The sequence below is a fragment of the Pseudopipra pipra genome, chromosome 1 (assembly GCF_036250125.1).
Source record: "Pseudopipra pipra isolate bDixPip1 chromosome 1, bDixPip1.hap1, whole genome shotgun sequence".
Classification (NCBI taxonomy): Eukaryota; Metazoa; Chordata; class Aves; order Passeriformes; family Pipridae; genus Pseudopipra; species Pseudopipra pipra.
The window spans coordinates 126,456,251-126,478,174 of record NC_087549.1 but is presented as its reverse complement, the minus strand read 5'-3'; the positions used below and the strand labels follow the sequence as shown (position 1 = coordinate 126,478,174).

General features: G+C 35.7%; 1 protein-coding gene across 3 annotated transcripts in view; it reads right to left on the bottom strand.

Annotated features, from left to right (window-relative positions):
• Positions 1-756: 756 nt before the first annotated feature.
• AGMO (alkylglycerol monooxygenase) overlaps positions 757-21,924 on the bottom strand; it is a 190,533-nt gene continuing 169,365 nt past the window's right edge. For 2 of the 3 annotated variants that reach the window (XM_064676100.1, XM_064676116.1), the window contains one exon: positions 757-1,467. In XM_064676100.1, the coding sequence (XP_064532170.1) occupies positions 1,387-1,467 (81 nt within the window). In that variant the 3' untranslated portion in view covers positions 757-1,386. The remainder of the gene's footprint in view (positions 1,468-21,924) is intronic. The other variant, XM_064676108.1, reaches the window with a different exon arrangement.

Here is a 21,924-nt window from a genome sequence, read left to right as displayed (position 1 = left end):
ATTCTATTACTTTATTAAATATTCTATTAAATATCTTTAAGGTCCCTTCCAACCCAAGCATTTTGATGATCCTATGACAAAATTAAAATGATACTAATTCCACCAACTGTAGTAATTTTATTTATATAATATTACTGTGTTTCTGAAAATTTATTGGAAACATCCAATTATGTAGACAGTAGCATCTGTTACAGCTAGAGACTGAAAATATTGGTTAATAAAAACTAGGCTATCTTTCTAAATCTGAGATGTCTGTTAGACTGTCATTAACATTTTAAAGGAAAATTAAATGGGAAAAAAACCCAACACAAACTTAAACTCATTCTTAAATCCAGGTATTATTACTAGTTTGAAGCGTGCAAAACAGCCTCCACTTTTTAGCTACTTGACTTTAAGCACTTCTAAAAGGCTTGGAGCCAAAAAAAAATTTTGGATGAGTGTGAGGAAAGAAAAACAAACTAGATCCAGTATTTTTGCCAGTCCTGCTGTTTGGAGACTCCCTTTACCATTTGTATTTAATTTTCCTATCTTAGTACAAACCGTCTTTCCAACAGCTCCTGAAAGACAAGATGTGCATCTCCCCGGACATAACCCAGGCAGGAAATTACCAGAAATTAAGAGCCCAGCCTCGCAAATATTTTGTCACATGAGTAACAGTAGTCAATGGGATACCCACGTGTAAATTCTGGCTTCATCAGCATCTAAAGTTGGCAACACAGGTGTACTCCATAAATAATTCACCCTAAACGGCATGTCTGCATTATACAACACATACATCAGCCAATTTTATTTAAGATGTTTCAACTCATACTAGTTCGAGTTATTTTATCATGCTGTTTTTAATCATTTTCTTGCTACGACTACTCATCCTCATGTAGCTGTATGTTATGAACACTGAATTGGGCATGACAGGGAGATTCTGGTGTAATTCAATCATTACAGAAAAACCAACATTCACATATGTTTATGTTTAGCCTCAATAGGAAGACAGTCAGTCACTTTATACCAGGTTACAACAAATATGATTTTAATAATTCCTCTTGTGAAAAATACTTTTCACATATAATTACTAACAAAATTACTGCAAAAATGAAATTAGTTTTACATGGTTTCTAAAAATTTGCAATCCTATGAATGTAAAAAACCCATGTTGTGAATGAACGTTTTATTTAAATTGGGGAGAAATTAAATATTTCTTTAAAAAATCAAATAAAAATGAATACACCCTCTAAAGAAGCTTTCAAACATTCTTACCAAATCACAAACCTCTCCTATCATAAGTGAACTGATTGCAATTCAGTAAGATTCATGGTTGATTAATTCCAAGGAACTTAGAACATTATTCCAAAGTGTTGTTTCCATAATTAAAGAGATAGATTTGCTCTTTCAATGACGTTTATCTTTGAACGAAGTGATCCGCTTCATGATTTGGATTCCCCAGAATGCAGCACAGAGGGAAAACAAGACCTGCAACACAGAATATAAAATGAGAAACATTATATAAGTTTTTGTGGTTTTTTTTTTTAATTCTACTTATCTGTAAATATAATGAATGGGTGAAAACAGAGAACTCCTAAGTAGAAAAATTATACAAGAATTCTAGGCATACTAATAAATGCACTTTAGGAAAGTGAAAAAATTTCACAGAAAAAGATTTCACGGAAAAAACCTTTCTTTTTTCTCTGACTCTTTCTTGTGTGCATTCCTGTTGAATTTTGACAAATGGTCTGAAGAATGCTGACACTGTAAGTTACATGATAGGTACAAATAACCCAAGTAGCCTTAAACAGAATCTATGGCAAAAGAAGTGTTCTAGCTGCAGTACAATAGATCAGTGCTTATTCCCCAGCCTGCTATTTATGATGAGATATAAAGTAGATTGGAAACAACTTAAAGGTGCAATACTTTTTGTCTTGTCCTTGGCTCTGTGCAATTTTATTTTTTCTTAGTCAGAGAACTCAATGAGAGATCTAAGAACTTTTTTTCACTAGTCTATTTGCTGAAAACTGCCTTAGGATGAGTAGAAATAATTCTAGAGTGAAGTCTAAATCAGGTAATAGCTCTGTCCAAAAAAACAAGAAGGAGAGCCAGATAAAATGTGTGCACATGTGGGTATGTGTCATTTTGTATTTAAAATTTTCTGAAAGAAACCTTTGACTTTCACACAGAAAAATTATTCTAACTTAGAAAATTGCAAAATTAAGGCAGTTGTTATTGGTTACTGAAGTAAATGAAATTTTTTACTGTGAGTTCCATTTATACTGGAAGACACTTTGTTCGTGTGATTTTTTGCTTGTTTGAAGGAACAGAAAATTTTGAAGAGAAATTGTGAAGTCAGGTTATAAAAATTCTTTTTTCAGGTTAATCTGCAATCAAAAGGTATTGACTAGGAGAGCTCCAATTTTACAAATAACATCATTTAACATTCAACATTTAGCAATGCATGCCCAAAGTTCTATTTCTGTTTTTATCTACATAGTCACTCACTGAGGTACATGAGATTACAATGTCCAACATAAATAATAAATTACCATAATACCTAAAAGGTACTAGTTTTTCACTCAGTAAAGGCAATGTGACAGGATCAGGTCTGATCTCTCTCAGAATCTGGGATAGTCATGCATTCTTAGTAGCACAGGATGAAAATAACACACTGTATCAGTAAGAAAAATTCAAATAAAATAAAATAAAATTCAATTCTCATTCAATCAAGACAAATTCCTTTCAACTACTTTTGTTGAAGGCTTTAATTTTACTTGAGCAAGGGTAGGTAGTCTACTGTGTTTAAAAATCTGATGATGCAGTTGGTGCTGTGCTTGAGGACCTATTTGTAAGAGACGCATAAAATGCTCACCAGAAGATTTATTTCTAAGAGTTTCAGACCTTAGGTAGAAAAGATTTAACTTTTTTTTTTTTTCTTGCATTATCACAAACACCTTGTAAAACTGCACAGCTCTATTTTTACAGCTACAGAATGGAAAGTTTTTTCTAAGCAGTGCTGCAGGCACACACTATCCATGTTTTGTGAGATGCTTTTTTTTTTATACTGAGACACTCTGTAGAAAAAATCTAACTACGAATAACTACCTGTATTCCTGTTATGCATTGCTGTTATGCAGTTGGGATGAGTGTGAATCGTGACATATGTAAAATGATGACTTACACATAACGTGCTCTTACTGTGGAAAAATTCTTTGTCGTGCTATCTCCAGAAACAGAACTTATCCACTTGTCATAATTAGTACTTCTTTGACACGTTACTAAATTTCTTTCATTCGTCACCTCAGAAAGATCACTCCTATTCCTGGAAGATGCATTAAATATAGAAGTATTTCATTTTCAGAAAAAGCACGTTTAAGCACATTTAATGACTGAGGTGCAGGGCATTTGTAGGGGATTAATGACTGTTGGGAGATGATGATGATCAGCCGAAGAAGAAAAGCCATGGGCCATTAAGCCCCAGGAAATGTCCTCAGCTAAAGACGGTTATTGCTATTATAGCCCAAAACTGGAAAAAAAAAAAAAATCTTGAGTGAATTTTTCCTTTCTAAATGGCATGATGCAGTTTCTTCTTTCCTAATTAAAATCTCTATTGTGAATTTCCTAAAGCAGGCAACTGATGCTTGTGGGAGAGTATTTCAAACTGCAGTTATTATATCCAAAATGGAAAACCACATACTGCACACGGCAGATCTGCAGAACCATTTTGGCTTCATGATTCTATAAAAGTATTGATTCACTGCCTATCAATGTCAGGACTGCCAGTACTCGTGGAAACAATGTATTCAGGAAACAATAACTCTGCAAGGTTGTGGGGGATGGGGGTTTAAGTAAAACCCAAACATCAGGATAAAAAATTAAGGGGCCACATCTTCCCTTGAATGACAGCAATTTTGGCTGGCTCTACTGCTGTAACACTGGCTACCCTGAACAGAGCCAGCTGTATGGGGCTACCAAGCAGAAACTTGCTGTGTAGGTTGGAGTTCAGTTTCTTTTGACTGCTGCTACATATTTTGGAGTTACTAGGCTTAACTCACTTGAATGAATCGTGCAATCAGGTGATGTCAGCAATGGAAAGCTGCGATGATATGTGCCAGAACTCTGAGCAGACAATAGTGTGGGCAGCAGGAAGCAGCAAAGAGCATTCTACCAGACAAGTTGAACTATAGTTGACCAGTATTTTTCTAATGCCCTCAGGAAAACATATTTCCTGAATCCTATGTGCAGGTATTTTGTATTTTCTGTCCAACACTCTCACACTCTAACAGTTGGTTTTTTACTTGGTTGTTTGGTTTTGTTTTTTTTTCTCTTTCTAAATTATTGTCACAGAAATTCTCATTCCTTATTATATTCTCCAAACCCATTAATATTTGTCCTTTTATAAAAATATTCACATATCAGCTTCCTAATTCAGCCAGTTTTGAAATAAAAAGAGAAAATGAGATATTATGCCTTTGTCTATTTTTATACTGAGAAAAGTTCTCCCACAAACAGTATTACATAAGAACATAGTTTCAATTCTGTCTTCAAATTAAAAATTACTGTGGACAGTAGTCATATATGGAACAGGCCTTAATGCAGAATTTCTCCCAACCATACATTCAGCCAAGATAAATAGAAACTTTTTGTCTCTTAGTATAAACATTTGTTACATTTACCTGTTGAAGTAACTACAGATTACTTATAGAATGTCCTTTAGACTTCTGGAAGAGTACTGTCCTCTTACAAATATTTACATTACTTCCTTTCATACAGCCTATTTCCATACAGCCACATTCTCTCTCTGAAGCCTACAGAAATGCAAATAACATTATTCACAAGAACAAAGATAGCTTAACTAATGGATTGACTGCAGGACTGAGTCTGCTCTTCACAGGAAATTCCCACTGGAGCAATCTAAGTTTATTGGGCTGTAAAGTAGTTTAAAATCATTAGCTAAATTCAGGCACCCACTTCTGCATGATTAGCTTTGTTGCTGAACACTAATGTTTTCTGCCATTTTCTCTTCTATAATGTCTTTGTATATCTGAGATGCTTAGACATAGTGTTTTTCTTCTTGCAGATTTCATCTGGATGGAATTAGAAGGTTTTAGACACTGGTCTAAAAATGTAGTCAAATGTCCAAAGATATTCCTGTTTTAAGAAGGGGGAAGAGTCTTGAACCACAACACCTCAGATACTTTCCTAAATCATTCAATGATTCTCTGACATTTGTCAGATTCCACCCAGACATGTTCACTTCAAATTTTGCTGCAGAGACAGCCTGCAACTGTTCAATAAATTTGCTCTTTCTGGGGTACAACACCATGTGAATGGGCATGTTTATGACACTGAATTCTCTGAAAATCTCAGTGCTGGGGAATGTATTCCCGGCTCTGGAGGGAGCTCAGGAAGATCAGCACATCCACGTACTTCATTGAGTTCGCTGTTCACATCATAAAGTGGACCTGGTACTGGCAAATATGATAAACAATTAGTTCTCTCAATGTGTGCTGAAAATTGTCAATGTGATATGATAAATGTTTAACTGACACTTCAAATCAAACACCATTAAGGCTCTTTTTAAATTCTTTATATAACAATCTGTACATGGCTTCTTCAAAGCCACCAGACATCATTTCATACTATCAATAGTAATGATAGAGTAATTTTTAGACTTTGTCTGAGAAGGCTGTGTCTGAGTAATGTCACTGTCCTTTCCTACTAAAGATGGATATCATTAACTGATACAACAATTAAAAAAAAACTAATATTGATAACAAAATGGTTGAAAAAAATCTATTTCATATTTCATAAGTACCCAAAGGATGCATTTTTCACTAATACCACCATTGTTTTCCCATTGCTCTACTGAGGACTGTTACAGGTGCTGAAATACACAGAGGAGATAGAAAATATATTTCTCAGAAGTAGGGAAAGACTATTGACTATTTCTGGAAGTCAGGGTTAGGGTAACAAATGAATGGATCTTCATTCTCAGTGTAATGTTTCAAGATGAGCAGTCTTGTAGAGAAATGTCATGACATTAACAGCAGATGCAAAAATCACTAATCTTGTACAGTGCATAGATCAAGAAGATTGCACTAGCAAAAATCTGCAATAATAATAGCTGGAAAGGGAAACCAAGAAACAGTACAGTTTCTTCTCTGTGTGATGACTCCCATATACTTGGAAATATATGTAGAAGAGCGTGGGAAGACAATTTTTCTTTCTTTTGGTGAAGAAAATGTGGATACAAGGCAACAGGGACAACTACGATAAAAGTGGCTTCACAGCTTTTGTTCAAGATTTCTGTAAAAGCAGCAGGATGTCTGGAAAACCTCCATAAGGGTTCATGACATGCATTCAGATTATTGGTGCAGCAAGTCTCACAGATTCAGCATTCCCCTGACCTAGAACAAGGTGTGTATTTGATGTTCCTGCTCATTGCAGGGAAGATGGAACCAAATGATCCAAGGGTTCCTTCCAACCCTAACTGTTCTATGATTCTGTGATTAAGACCCTTTTGGCCCACACAGGATTAAGCCAAATATCTTCAACACCCACAAAGCATATTAATAGTTCACTCACAGAATGGCTTCTTGTTTCTATGATACACCTCCCTAGTTATACTCCATTACAAACAAATAATGAGAAAATAATAGGAAAGATATATATGTATATCTCCCTTTTATTATGTTAAATGTTTTAAACATTCCTTCTTTTATTAAAATATAGTCTAAGACTCTAAAGCTGGATAATGCATGAAAACATAGGCTGCAAAAGCCCCCATACCTTAAAAGGCTTATATTACCTATGCAGGAAAGAGAAAGAAAGATCTGGAGGAAAGATATCTATTTCTCAGTTGCTTTCACAGCTGGACACATCCCCACTATGAAATCAAGTGCACTGCAGAGATGCCTGAGCTAGCAAGCACATAAGCTGCTAAATCTCAGCACAGCACCAGGTTCACTCTGTCTTTCCTGGCATTGCACACAAGCTAGTAAGTCACATTCCTCAGTTAAATACGTGGGGATTTTTACACAGCAGTGATACTGCAGTTATATTTAGATCTAAAATGCCTTATGTGCATTCACCATGTTATCTGGCATCATGTCCTTAAGAGAAACCAGTCTCTCAAATCACTTGTGGAGATAAATATATCCTATTGAATTGTTACCTATGAAATACCTTTTCTCTTGAGTCACAGAATAATCCACGACCTAAGCACTAGGATTAGGAAGGTTTTACCTCATTCCCCAAAAGATAAAAAACCCACTAAAGTGGGAAGCTTTGCTGTCAGTCATATGAATTGGAACTCCAAAACATGTTAATAATTATTAAATCTTCACCTCACGATGAGCTAATGTAAGCTGGAGATGGTATCAACATCGGAATAATTAACAGATATATAAACTCTCTGCATATATAAAATATATATATAAACTTCAGTATGAAATTTGTCTTAAAATATTTTATTGAAACATCTGATAATACTTTCCAAAGCATTACCTAATTCCATCTCTAAATTTCTAGATCATTCTAAAATGTTTATCTATTTCAAGTTGTCCTCAAAGTAAAACCATGCTAAACAGAAAAATTCTTTTTATCTGTTCAATGCGTATCTAAAAATAACTTCTGAACCAAGTCTGTTTCATTCTTTTGCAAATAATTCCTAAAAAAAAAATAGTGTTTATGAATTATCATCATCACTTAAAAATGTCATAAAACCTGCAAACAAAGCTTACACTTTGTTATACGTTCTAGAGCACAACAGTATTTTAGAATTTCTTTCATATTGCTTTAGTTTCATTTCTGACAACACAGTTCTGAAAAACAAGTTCAAAGATCAACAGTTTTCAAAGACCTTAATTTTGAATGTCACCTTTTTTATTTCAAATGTTTTGTAATTTTTCAGCCTCCATTTCCCCCCCAAATTTGAGAAACAACAGCCATGGAAATTTTCTCAATTATTATATTATAAATCAACAGTTAAAAATAAAGCTTTCAGAAAAGTTAACAAAACTGATGACAAAACAAGATGACAAAATTTACTCAATCTGTAAACATACCAGTTTAATCTTTTGCAGGCTTAGGCCAAATGAGATTGAAAGAGTTATTAATAGATGTTCATTGCAGAAATGAAATATTTGAGATAGCCCGGTCTCAGTTTGGCTAAAGCTGTTGAGTTTATTTTCTTAAACATTTAAACAGGAAATGTACCCACTGAGATGAAACATCTCATTTACTTTATGCCTGTCAGCAGCTGTAGCATAATTGCATACACTCCACTGCATCACTTCTAGCTCAAACACAAGTTGGAGGGTAAGCCAGTCTTCTGCAAAGAAGTATTTCACTTTAAAAGATATTATTTAAATTATATGTAAAGAGCAGTTTAATCTCCCTTATTCAAAAAAAAAAAAGCTCATTTTACTTGAACTGATAGTTTACTGCACAGATCTTAGATTTTATCAAATTTATATTGTTCTCTTAGGCTTAAAGAATTGAATGCTTTTAATTCCAATATTCTACGTGAGAAAGGCTGAGCACATATATAAGAGTAAGGGCATCCTTTTTATATGGTCATGGCTTTAAGAAAAGTTTGAGTACCAGACTGCTTATCCTGTGAGGGTAAATTCATTTAAAAGATGCATGCAGGAGGGAGCTCTCCTTTATGCCTTCATCCTTGCTTGAAAATACAGAAAAAATTAGAGCTACAGAAAAAAAAAGATTGTAGTTTGAACATAGAAGAAAAATTGCTAAACATAACATTTCAGAATTTGGACTGGATAGTACCTGGGTCCGTAACATTCCCCAGATAAGCATCTACAGAGATAATTCAACCTCTTCAATCCTTTCATTTTTTATGTCAGTTAAACAAAATAATATACTGAAATTGCAGGAAAAATTTTAGGTAAGTCAGTGTCCAAGCTCTCCATCATTAGCAGACATAAAATAATCTTTGTTTCTATATGGATGCCTTCCTTTCAGAGTATGGCTATAGTGCATAAGCACCCTGGCAGGGTAATGAACAGAATCAAGAGCCGTCTGTCAGGCTGGAGAGCTCTGACAAAGGGGGCTGCAAAATGATCTTCACTCACTAGTATACTAAATATTCTCTTGAGAAAAAGTTGACTAGCTAGGAGCTCCAAAATGGAAACTTTTCCATTGTGTGTGAGGAAAAAATATTAAAAAAGTAATCCCAGCCTTTAATTATGACCCACAGACATTAGATCACTGACGGGAAAAACTTTGCTGCAGATGTTGGAGAGAAGTGATGGGGAAAAGCTGGCTACTGTGACTAACAGCAAATGTGAAAGAAAGGATTAAGAATGTGCAGAGAGGGATAAAACAATTGAGTGACAAGCGGACAGGATTTCTAGTAGAGTGAACACCAGAACAGCATTCAAGACAGACAGGGGAAGATCAAGGCTAAAAGTCACCCAGGATTAAGACTGCTCTTAAACCTAACATGTTGCAAGGAGAAATTAATCCTTTAATTAAAAATGGAGAAAATGGAAGGATGTTCTCAGCATTAAAAAAATCAAAACAAACCAACCAACCAAAAAACCACCAACTTTTGAATGAAGGAAATGGGTTAATATTCATTTATACCATAAAGGAAAAATCTTGCCATAGAAGATACATGTCCAAGTCAAAGATAGACAGAACACACCCATCCTGTTGGCCAACCCTCTTTTGAGGCCAAAGGCAGTGAACTGTGACTGTTTTTAAGTTCAAGAAGAAGAAAAATGTGCTGAGGTCAATCAAGCCCTCTGTCCATCCCTTTACACGGAAAAGTAGATCCCCTGGCTGTTGGTGTCTCTCTTCCCTGCTCTCAAGACACTCTTCCTGTGTGCTGGCTTGTTGCTTCTATTCTTGTCTGGGGAAACTCCCATTTGTTCCCAAAACTCATCATCTTTCAATTATATGAAAGAAGTTGTTATTGACATTAACTACAGATGTATCCAAATGGCCTAAATCATTCATATTCCAATTCATTATGTCAAGCCAATGTAATTGTATTATTTAATTAGGTTAGAGAAAAAAAATTAATGGCAGTAATCTATGTGATTTTTTACTAGGAAAACTAGGGGACTATGGTCTAAATGAAACTTCTTTCTGGAGGGTACAGAACTGAGTGCTAGAAGAGACATTCATGAAAGAAGAATAAATTACTATATCACAAAATGAGAGATAATCATAAATTAGATGAAAAATCAGGCATGTATATCATAACATTTCTAAAATACAAAAATATATGAAACATCTCTCTTTTCCTGAAAAATGGGAGATTTTATAGTAGATTTTAAAAAATCTGGAAATGATGAAGAAAATGTGTGATTTAATAGAAATGGAAGATACTAAACTTAAGAGAAACCAAGTATGCTATAAGGAATAATCATTAAGGAGGAGTACATAAAAAAAAAATTGAGAGTTAGAGGAGTTTGTAAACAAAACATGTTTCAACCAAACAGTGGTGATACAAAAAGATGTCAGCACCAATGTGGAAGATATTAAGAGAAGCTTTTCATGTAGTCCACAGGTATTGATCCAGTCTACTGAAAGCTGGTGAAGTCTTTAAGGAAACCATAGATAAGCTTGATATAGTCATGAAGTAGACTACAAGAATTATAAAAGGTTTAGTAAAGCTGACTTGTAGGAAAGCTTGAAGCAATTCTGCTGTGTGTTCTTGAGAAAACAAACAAACAAACAAACAAACAAAAAACCACTCAGAAGGGGAAGAAGATCAATCTTCCGCCATGTAAAAGACTAATACAAAAAGAAAAGATGATAAGCTAGTGCTCAGGGTAATGGAAACAACAATATCTTTTCTAACTAAAACTTTCATTATATAATGGATGGCTATAGGGATGACATAGTGCTGGAATCAGTTATGTGAGGAAGCTGCTGTGTAAATGGTTAGACAGGCATGTGTCTCTGGTGTAGCTGCACTTGATCCTTCTTCAGTGCAGGCTCTCCACCAGCTCAGTATTTTTGTTTATTCCCAACAAATGCAAAAGCGCTCTTCACCTCTAACTAACTTTTGCTAAGCTCTAATTTCTGAACAGTGGTTAATAAAGATGTGACTACTTAGCACGTGGAGCAACCATAACTTAGCAACTTTTTTTTCTGCTATAACCAACCTTGCATAAGACTTTTCTGATTCAGTCTCAGATGTGGTTTTCACTTTAGTAGAAGTATGAAAAGCAGAATATGATGTTTCTACCAGTGGACAGGGTTGAACCTGCTTCCCGTTAGAGTAGTCATAGGACTATTACATTTGAGATCAGTTTGCATTGGCTCTTCAGTCAATAGCTGCAAAGGCTGCTGGCAGAAGCATGAGCTAGTTCACTCCCATTTTACACTCACCATACTCTACACTAAAGCCATGGGACTGCATAGTCAAAATCATTTGCCTTTAAGTGTGAAAGAATAATTGAGTAGTTATGGTAAAAGCCTGGGTGGGATGCTGGGCTATTCAATCTGCGTTCTTTGGCATAGATTGGGCAGCATAGAACAAGACATTTAGCCTTTACAGTTTCTTAGCTGCAAAACAAGTAATTACTCTGTTTCCCCAAAAAAGTGTTACTTTCCAATCCCTGTTTTACTAAAATCCCAGATAGTTTCATTCACTACAGTAATGCTGAGAAGACAATTTCAAAAAGACTTAGATTTAGCCCTCTGTGGTTTTTTTTCTCTGACAAACCTCATATCCATAATTCTGAATCCATATTTTTTTTTTAATATCTCAACATTTATGTGCTTGGATAAACACAACAGACATCCTTAAAAATCACATCATTGCATGCATTTCTTATTTCACTCCAGCTATTGAGCAATCTTAATTCCATAACTCATGGAACTGACCACATGAACAGCTAAAAATGGTGTGAGAATTTTTTTCCATCTCATGATTAGATTGGTTTTAAAAAACCCTCACAAATCACTATATTATTAACAATGGCAGAATGCTGGAAAAAATACTAATTGAGGTTTCAGTATCCTATGAATATATCCTTTTCTTATTCTAAGTTTTTGAGTTGGGTTTTTGGTTTTGTTCGTTTTTTTCCCCCATGTTGAACCCTGGATTAAAAAACATGTTGTGCCCTAAATATGCTTGTCTTGGAAAGGCTACTTGGTATTGTTGTATTTGTATGTCAAAGGGAGGACTGAAGTCTCAACAATTGTTAACCTCTCCCATGGTGTGCTAATAAAAGGTCAGAGACCCATATGTGGTTTGCAGCCTGGGGAATTTCTCTCAATGTTCTGCCAGGGATGGGATTGCCTGAACGACTCCTCTTGTAAGTTTTAAGCCATAAACTGCATCCTACTTGGCTTGCTGTGCCAAAACCAGACCCAAGGGTATCCAGAGTCTTGGCTGATGGGAAAAAATGAGTGCTTCCTATGGAAGCCACAGATGTTTTCCTGAGAGAGAGAGAGAGCACAGATGCTCAAATATTTCTCTGCTTTCTGTTTCTGACTACCTGTTCTGGCAGCAGTTCCAAGAAAGGGGGAGGACAGAGGCAGGCATCCAGCTGCTTTCAATAAGCCTTGGCAGCACAGGTAGTGGTTGCTTAAACACTAAAAATGTTCAAGAAGGAATTTTTTTCTGGATTTCAAACTATAAAAAAGGTGAAAGCATGCACTAATGCTCTCCACCTTCCCATCTTGAGGAGAAATTTAGTGATCAGCATAAATACCTTAATTATGAAAGCAGAGACTATTTCACTATTGAAAGATATCACTCATAGAAGTGTGCGTTTGTATGTATATAAATATATGTACACAGAAACTCAAGCAGATATAAAAAATATATACATCCAATGCATTTTCTAGAAAGATTTGTTTCTTCCATCAGACAGTAGGCTGATTGTTATAATACAGATTTGATTTTGAATTGCGAGGCCATCGTTATTCCCAGTGTAACTCTCTGAAGTCAAAGAGAACACATATGCAAAGTTATATTATACATTGATTTGGCCCAGAATTGTATTTAACATCAACTGCCTCATAAATATCACTGAAATCACATTACATTAGGATGTGGCTTATGATAATGTTTAGTAACTATTTAGTAGTTATTCATGTCTGCCATTTTTTGCCTATACATACTGATGTCTAATGATCTTTTCATAGATATACTCAGTCAAAAGTCTATGTTTCTGTTCTGCACAGGTTACACAGCTGGTTTGAAGCCCTTATATTGACACTGTTCAAAAATTTTCTCCAGTTCTACCTTTTCAAGTTATGTAAATATTTCTTAAATGGACTTCATTAGTCAAATTACAACACAGTAAATTAATGTAAGCAAAAATTGAATAGCAGATAGTTACAGCTGATAAGTAAACAGCAGAACAGCATATACATAAGACTGTAAACCCCCTGGATTTAATGGTCATTAATTGCTCAATTAATCAGCAGAAGTACTCTCAGTTAAGCTTACAGTTCACTAGTTTATTTGCTTAAGGACTGCTCTGTCAGTCTCGCTCATGGTTGCACCTGTTTGTTACCTGCAGTGCTCATTCAGTGCCTGCCCCTTTTGTTACAGCCTCTTTTCCTATGAAATGAAAAAACATCTGTCTATCAAGAAGGGAAGTAAGCAGATGACCACAATGTCTGCAAAAACCTTTGGAAAAGAGCAGTTCTATAAAAGTGGTGATGCTTCCTAATAGACAATCAAAAAAGAATTCTTCCCACAAGACATCTAAATGATGTTCCCTTCAAGACTCCCATCAGGCTGCTTAAACAGCCACTGACCAGTCTTCCTCAGAGCAATCCCTCTCCAACCGATTGTTCAAGACCTTTCATTTACATTCGATCCCCCACATTTTTTGTTCTTTGTGTCTTGATTGCTGCCTACACACTAGACACCTTTTTCTACTTCAACCTAGTGATCAAACTACATTATCAATGCTCTTGCACTAAAAGCCAAGCTGCATTCCTAGCCAGTACTTTCCCCAGACAGAGCAACAGCTTTGGATTGACAGCTTCCACAAATGTACTGTTATTGAGGGTCTGAGCCCTTCCTCAAACCAGAGCTGATGAAATCAAGTCAAGTCCAGCATGGAAAACACAATATTTCTAAATCATAAGGATAAGATCAGCTCTAAGGATCAGCTCTAAGTGGTGATCTCATAGCTCAGTCATGCAGGCTTCTGCTCTTTTAGAGATAGAAACCACCAGCAAGACGGTGAAGGAGTCCTATGAATCCTTTTAGGAAAGAAAGAGGAAGAAAGTGGTTTTACATGAGAAATCAGCAAGTCTGGGCTTGTAAAAAAGTCACAAATTCAGAAAAAGAACTACTGTATTTGAGCCACTCATTTATTGTACTTCCTTGCCAGACCTTTCTGCTTTCTTGTCCTAGTATTTGTAACATAGAATCTGATACTCTAGCAACTAAAAAGTGAGCAATCCTCCCTTTTTTCTCCAAACTAATTGACAGGTGCTTAAAAATGTCAGGTGGCTGCTCAAGATAAAGTGTCCTATTCTGACAATAAAAGAACCAATCCCTCACTACCTGTTTAAATAAGAATGTAACCATTTTCAATTGTTCATTAAGGATCAAAGAGGTTTTTCTGATGACTAATTAACCTAGAATTAATCTAGGTAGTGATATATTTATATCTAGTTTTAGTTTAATTATTTGAAATATTTTGTGTTAACTCAATTATTTTTTTACTCTTAAACTAACTCATAAGGAATTTTTCCATTTTTTGTTGAAATTATCTCCTGTTTTTTACATTCTTCAAGCGCTCTCAGAATAGAAGCTTTTTGCAGTTATGCATATACATCAGACAAATGATTCTTTCAGCAGTACTATAAAAACAAATTGCTTTTTTTTTTTGTTGAAAGCCTGCATACTTAAATACTGAATCATACAGAAATACAGAAAATAAGTGTGTGATCATAATAATTATTAAAGCCAGATAGTGAAAGGAAAGAGGGTTACAGAAGTGTAGGCACAGTTCTGAAAAATTCATATACGTATATATATGCATGTGTGTGTGATATAAGAACAAATCTCGCAACCCTTACTCACAAAAGTAATCTTACTGAAGTCTATAGGAGGACAGACATAAAAAAATCAGTATTAACCCTGAAAGCCTGATAGAAGTCCACTCATTTTTTCAGCTATGAGAACAAGTATTGCATGAAAAAAAAAAAAAAAAAGACGTCCAGATGAGTAAAAGGACTCAGCAACAAGATAATCTTATAGAAGACTTATAGACGTCTGCAGTGATGACAGATGATAGAACCTGAGGAGAGGCTATTACAGAAAATGTGGAGTATGGCATTGAGTCTCATGACTGTTAAAGAAAATACTGTCAGATACTACAAGATGAGTCTGTATATAATGGAATTTACTACTGTAACCATAATGACACCATCAGAGAGAACATATTTTTTGAATAAAGAAGCAGCTAACTGGCTAAAAAAACCCACCTCTACCTGCCACTAATCAGAGAAAAAGAAATGACTGAGCTACCCATAGACTGAAAAAAGCTTATCACAGTCTGCAATATTATGTAAATGCATTCAGGATTAGAGAAAAAAAAGGGAAAAAGAATCAAACAAGTCTGAACACAGATGCTGTCTTTTTGAACAGAAAAACATGAGTTCTTCACTAACTAAACACACACAGTTATTTAATTTAAATGCATAGGTTTGTTCTAGCTGTAGCTAGCGGCTTTCTGTGGGACTGTCTTACAGGGCTGATTCTAATCCACAAAGGGGAACTGGATCAACATGCTTTTCTGTGTTCATCAGGCTACGAGCCATGCCAAAATACTGGGGAACTGTAGCATGCGGGGTGACTCCCGGCAGTTCACTGCATCCACGTGGGGTGAGCTGGACTCTGGGATCATCCAAAAGGCTAGAACAATGGTAAAGGCCACTTTGCAATGGTATTCCTATGTAGCGTTTCCAAAACAGTCCTTGAATGGGCTCATTGTAAAGCTGTTCTCCCACATACATCCATAACAAGAACACATAATGAGTGCAAAATGAAAAATTTATTTTTTATAGTTTTGTAATTTTGCCCAGTGGTTTGTCAGTCTTATGAATTCCAAGTCTGTTGATTCCTATGTGAATTCATACTCAGTACTGAAATATAATTGTCTGGAAAATGTGAGAGAGAAAGAAGTAACATTTATTTATATATCTTTAACATAGCTCACCAATTTTAGAGTAAAAAAACATATGCAAAACCAATCAGACCTATATAAATGATTTTATCTCCACAAAGCCATGTTCGCTTTATGAAGCACATATATGGGATATAGCAATTTAAAAAAACAAATCAAAAAAGAGTTCCATTCTTATGGTTCAAAACTTTAATCAGAGACTTGTGCAGAATGTGTGGTTCATTAAAAATGAAATAAAATTTGTAGTATGACATATATATCTGCAATTAGGAAATAAGCGTAGAGACATATACGTCTATCATTATTCTGTCAAAACGCACAGAAACTATTGTGTGGGATTGATATGACTGAAGCCTATTACCGAGATGAGGGGAGGAAGAACTTATCAACCTAAAAGATACAACTCTAGATTTGAGTTCACTTTCATGTTGGGTTTTTTGCATTAAAAAAATGCAGTTGTAAATAATTTATCTCTATGAAAAGCTTTTCTATGTTTATGTATAGGATGTTTAGATACACTTTTTATACTAATTTTATTCAACAGATTTCAACCTTTCTGTAATATGCAGATTTTATGCAATAGATTTATTAATCAAAATAATTTAGCTATTTCCATATGGATTCTGCTTTTTCTACAGACCATGTCTTATTACAAATCCTTGAGGTGCCTGCATCATATTATTATCACAATTTTCTATTATATTTACGTCAAACACACATTTAACCTCGTATGAAGACATCCTATTGTAATCCAGACATCTACTCTGTACAAACCTGACAAGGTACTTGACAACTTTTGGGAAGGCAGTCCCTGAGCAGCCTACAAGAACTGCCTCTCATCTCTTGAGTCCAGTGGAGCCTTTTTGGTCCATCAAGTCTAATACAGCACTTTTTACAGCTACTGGTTACCAGACAAAAGCACACACAGTTTTAAAAGTACCCAACCACCCTGATTCTCCAGCTGACATAATCAGATGGAAATTTACAGCTTTGTTGACTGGGAACATTCTTTGGCATAAATATTGTGTTGCCCTGCAAAAATTGTCTGCTCATGGCTTACACGGACATACTCTTTGTTTGGTAAAAACACCTGTCTGAATGGCTGGTCCCTAAAAGAGTGGTGGTGGAGTTACATCCAGCTGGCAGACGGTCACAGTGGGGTTCTCCAGGGCTCAGTAGTAGGGAATTGAGTGCACCCTTAGTCAGTCTGCAGACTACACCAAGATAAGTGGGAATGTTTGATCTATTTGAACGCAGGAGGGTTCTGCAGAGGGTTCTGGGTCAATGGGATGAGGCCAATTGTATGAAGTTCAACAAGACCAAGTGCCAGGTCTTGCACTTGGGTCACAATAACCCCGTGAAGCACTACAGTCTGGGAAGCTGCCCAGCAGAAAAGGACCTGGGGGATTGGTCAACAGCCAGTGTTGTGCCCCAGTGGCCAAAAAGGCCAATGGCCAATGGCATCCTGGCTTGTTTCAGATATAGCATGGCCAGCAGGACTAAGGCTGTGATCATGTCCCCTTACGTAGCACTGGTGAGGCTGCACCCTGACTGCTGTGTTCAGTTTTGGGCCACTCACTACAATAAGGGCATTGAGGTGTTGGAGTGAGTCCAGAGAAGGGTAACAGAGCTGGTGAATTATCTAGAGCATGTCTTATGAGGAGCAGCTGAGGGAGCTGGGGATGTTTAGCCTGAAGAAAAAGGAGGCTGAGGGGAGACTTTATCACTCTCTACAACTGCCTGAGAGGAAGTTGTAGCCAGGTGGGGGTCAGTCTGTTCTCCCAAGAAACAAGCAACAAGACAAGAGGAAATGGCCTCAAGGTGTGCCAAGAAAAATTTCTTCACCAAAAGGGTTACCAAGCACTGCAACAGGCTACCCAGGAAAGTGGCGGAGTTACCATCCCTGAAGGTACTTAAAAGACATGTAGATGTGGCACCTGGGGACATGGTTTAATAGCAGACTTGGCAGTGCTGGGTTAATGGTTGGACTCTATAACCTTAAAAGTCTTTTTCAACTTGAATGGAAGTGAGTGAGACTAAATTCCTATTTCACAAGCAATAGTAAGCAGGCAAACCACTTTACCAGTTCTATAAGGTTACCTTATAGAGGAAAGAGAAGACCTACAATCTGCCATCCCCAGGTCAAACATATGGTGGAAAAAGTACCATTCAGAATGAATCAAATATTCATAGAGGATGAGTGGCAAAAGGAAGCCTATTTACGTACATATCGAGTCAGTACTATTATTTTAATGTCAAAGAGATAACAAAAAGCTAAGAGGTCAACAGCATTGGCATGTTGGTGTGTGACCTGTTAAGCTTACAAAACTTAAAAAGGTATAGAAACATGCTCTTGGGACAGATAACAAATAAACATATAAAGCACAACGAACACTTGCTCTTCCCCAGAACAGCAGCAGAACTCTCATAATTCCATTTTTGCTGCTCTCCTGAGGAAAATGCTCCTCACATACTGATGGTTATAACTTCTTTCCTAGTTCTGTCTCTCTTTTTTTCTTTTCATTGTTACACTTGATATCCTGCTATTACATCAAGAATTTCACCACCACAGTCATAAAAATAAACAATAATCCCTTGTTGGTTTCTTGATTGAAGAGGGTTCTTCCCTCTTCAATCACTTTATTTTGTTACTCTGCCCTTTAACCAGAGCAGCTTGTGGCAATCTCTGATGGTATTTGTGTACTCCTGCCTAGCCTGGCATCCCACCTGCTGTAGGAACTACATGTATATTTGCATCCTGTATCAGCCCTTCACCTCTCATATTCCCAGTTCCCTTCTTGGACAGCACACATTGGACCAAATCTATGAATATGTGGATAGTGATATCAGAATAAATTATGATGGGAAAAAAAAGGTCAGAAAGAATTTTGCAAACGAAAACAGTATTAAGGATTTATATAGTCATATCATTAAACTGCCTTATAACTGATAAGTTCTCTTAGAATAGGGACAAAAATTATGTACCATTACTTTAAATTGGTATGTCATTGAAAGCCCACCAGAAAACTGTCACTAAAAACTCAGGTCATTTCAATAAGCTTAGCTCATTGGAGAGTAGCATCTGAGTCAAAAGGAAACACACAAAAGACAAAATAAATAAAATAAAACCCCCCAAGAGACAGAGTAGGAAGTGCAAATGAGAAGCTGACAGGTAGGATGCAATTTTCTCTAACTATGGCATTAAAGGACAAATATGGGTATTGTAAGTAACTCTATGCCAAGTGGACATGGTGGCTCAACTTAGAATTTGGATGGTCATTGCTGCTCAGGTATTATAGTGATGAGAATATTATATGTATATACACACATACACACACGAAATGCATAACATATATCAATTCCACAATATGAAACACAAATGTACAGGAGTTTCATAGGCTAGGGGTATTAGAAATGCATGACTGGAAGAACTTTCTGAAACAAGTTCAGTTCCCACAGTGATAAGAAACTACACAAACAAATATTTTGTCCAGAAAAACTTACAGAACATAACAGAAGTTAAAAATATTTCCCCAAATGCATTGCTAACTTGCATTAGTCTGTAACAAAATCACAAAATCTACAATAGCTCTATACAAAAAAAGAAAATATCAGAGATGCCATAATGGCACTCAAAGGCACACACATAGAACAGAATTACAGTTGCTCAAATTCATGGGTGTAAGAGTCAGCTTTTCTCATTATGCTCTTGCTAAAATCTAAAAACATACTACAAAATAGAAATATATTTTCCATATCAGAGTTTCTCAAATGACTATATATAGCTTAGAGTGCGCTTTGGAATTTTCTAGGGGGGACATTTCTAAATTACACAATGTTTTTGTAATTCACATAATTAATTTTTGACTTTTTTAAATTCACATAAACATTTGTGTGGTTTCTGTAAATAATTGTGTGGTCTGGTAATTTGTCACAAAAATTTTGTGTACATTTATTTGTAGAATGTTTAGCTGAAGCAGCACTCGTATTAACGGATACAGAAAAAAAAGACAGAAAACAAAACACGTATGTCAGGAACATTTCCTTCGAAGGTTTTCTGTACAGATAGAATAGCAGCGTGGCATGGAACTACAAGTAAAAGTGAAATCCAAACAAACGAATTGACATAAACAGGTACAACATTTCAGAAAAATAAAATTCATGTAGTAAATTTCAGCTATAAATCCTAAATCTTGTATCTTAGAAAAAAACTCTCCAAATCTTCAAATCAAAAAAGTTGTGTGGGGTTTTATCAATACTAGCCACCTGAGTGGCCAGTTTAAAGTGAGATATTTGTTCCTTTCATGCAAGAACCTAGTATTGGAGTTCAAACAGATGGTGGATCAGGTTGAAAAAAAAATTCTTTAAGAAATCAGATATCCGTTCATAAAACTTCAGAAGACGAGATGCCTTTTTTTTTTTTTCTGAAGAAGGTTTACAGGTAGCTTCAAATTGGAGTACTTGGGATATAAGTACCATTGAGAAGGTTAAACGCCTTTAAAATTCTTTTCCTGACAAAGCAATCTTGCCAAGTTGGTACTCTAAGGAATGGACATAGTGACTGCTGCAAAAGTTAATCACCTCTCCACAAAACCACAAAAAGTAATAGTAATTTAAATCATCAATTCCTGTAGGTTGGCACTGGGAGCTTGTTTTTATTTTTGTTTGCTGTTGCAACATCGCTATAACAAGTACAGAGAAAAATCTTATTTAAAGCTTTTATGTAACTTAGGGTTGAGTTTTGTTTTCTTCCTGCTAGAAGACTTTGGTTTTGGCTTTCTTGCAAATTAAAGTTTATGAATTAGAACATGAAACATCACCAGTTAGATTTTTTTGATAAATAAATAATCACAATATATAAGCACACTGCAATTAATTGTCTGAAAATCTAGTTTAAACATATTAGCTGTTTTTTCCTTGAGGGTTAAAATTTTTAAATCATCCAGAAGTTACATCTCCATATGTTATAACTATACACATATTTTTAACTTTGTAAAATTGGTACAAATCACACGAAATCATAATAGTAACATTTTGTATTCATTCCTCAAGTAATAAATGGCTACCAATATACATGACTGTAGAGAATGAAGCACCATAAAAAACAAAGTGACTAATTTTAGTGCCTTTAAATGTAACATGTGTGTTAGTTTGGTGCTTTTTTTTTAACATTAATAATATGTAATCTTCTAATCTTACTAACTAGCAATGTTAATGGAATTACATAAACCATATTTATCCCCTTCATTTTGTACCCAATTCTTATTCAAGTGAACTTATCAGTTCTGTCCAAATGATGAACATTTCACAACAAACACAATTAAAATGACCACTTTGGTAATCTAAATTTTAGATCTTCTCAGTACCATATTTTCAAGCTCTGACCTGTTAGTTTGTCTGCATTGCCACCTGGAGGACCTCCCAGCAAAGTCAGGTAAAATTCTTCGGCTGAAATTCTGTGTTAAGACTCCAGGACTTAAAGCAGCCTCTCGTGCTGCAGGAGACCCCAATCTCTCCCACAAGAGGCAGCCCTGAAAAGTGCCAAGACAGCCTGAAAGACATCTAGCTGCCTAAACAGGTATATGGTAATCCACGTAAACAGGAGACAGACTTCTCTAACTTCCCCTCCCCTCCGCACTGTATTTTACATTAGCACACATACTAATAATTATATTAGTTGTCTTAATCGCAAAGGTCTGACACTAGTTCAGTTCGCAAACACATATGAGAAGCTGAGAAAAAGAGAACGCAGCTCCTTGAAAGCCAGAGGCAAAACAAAGAACTTAAGTTCTCCAGT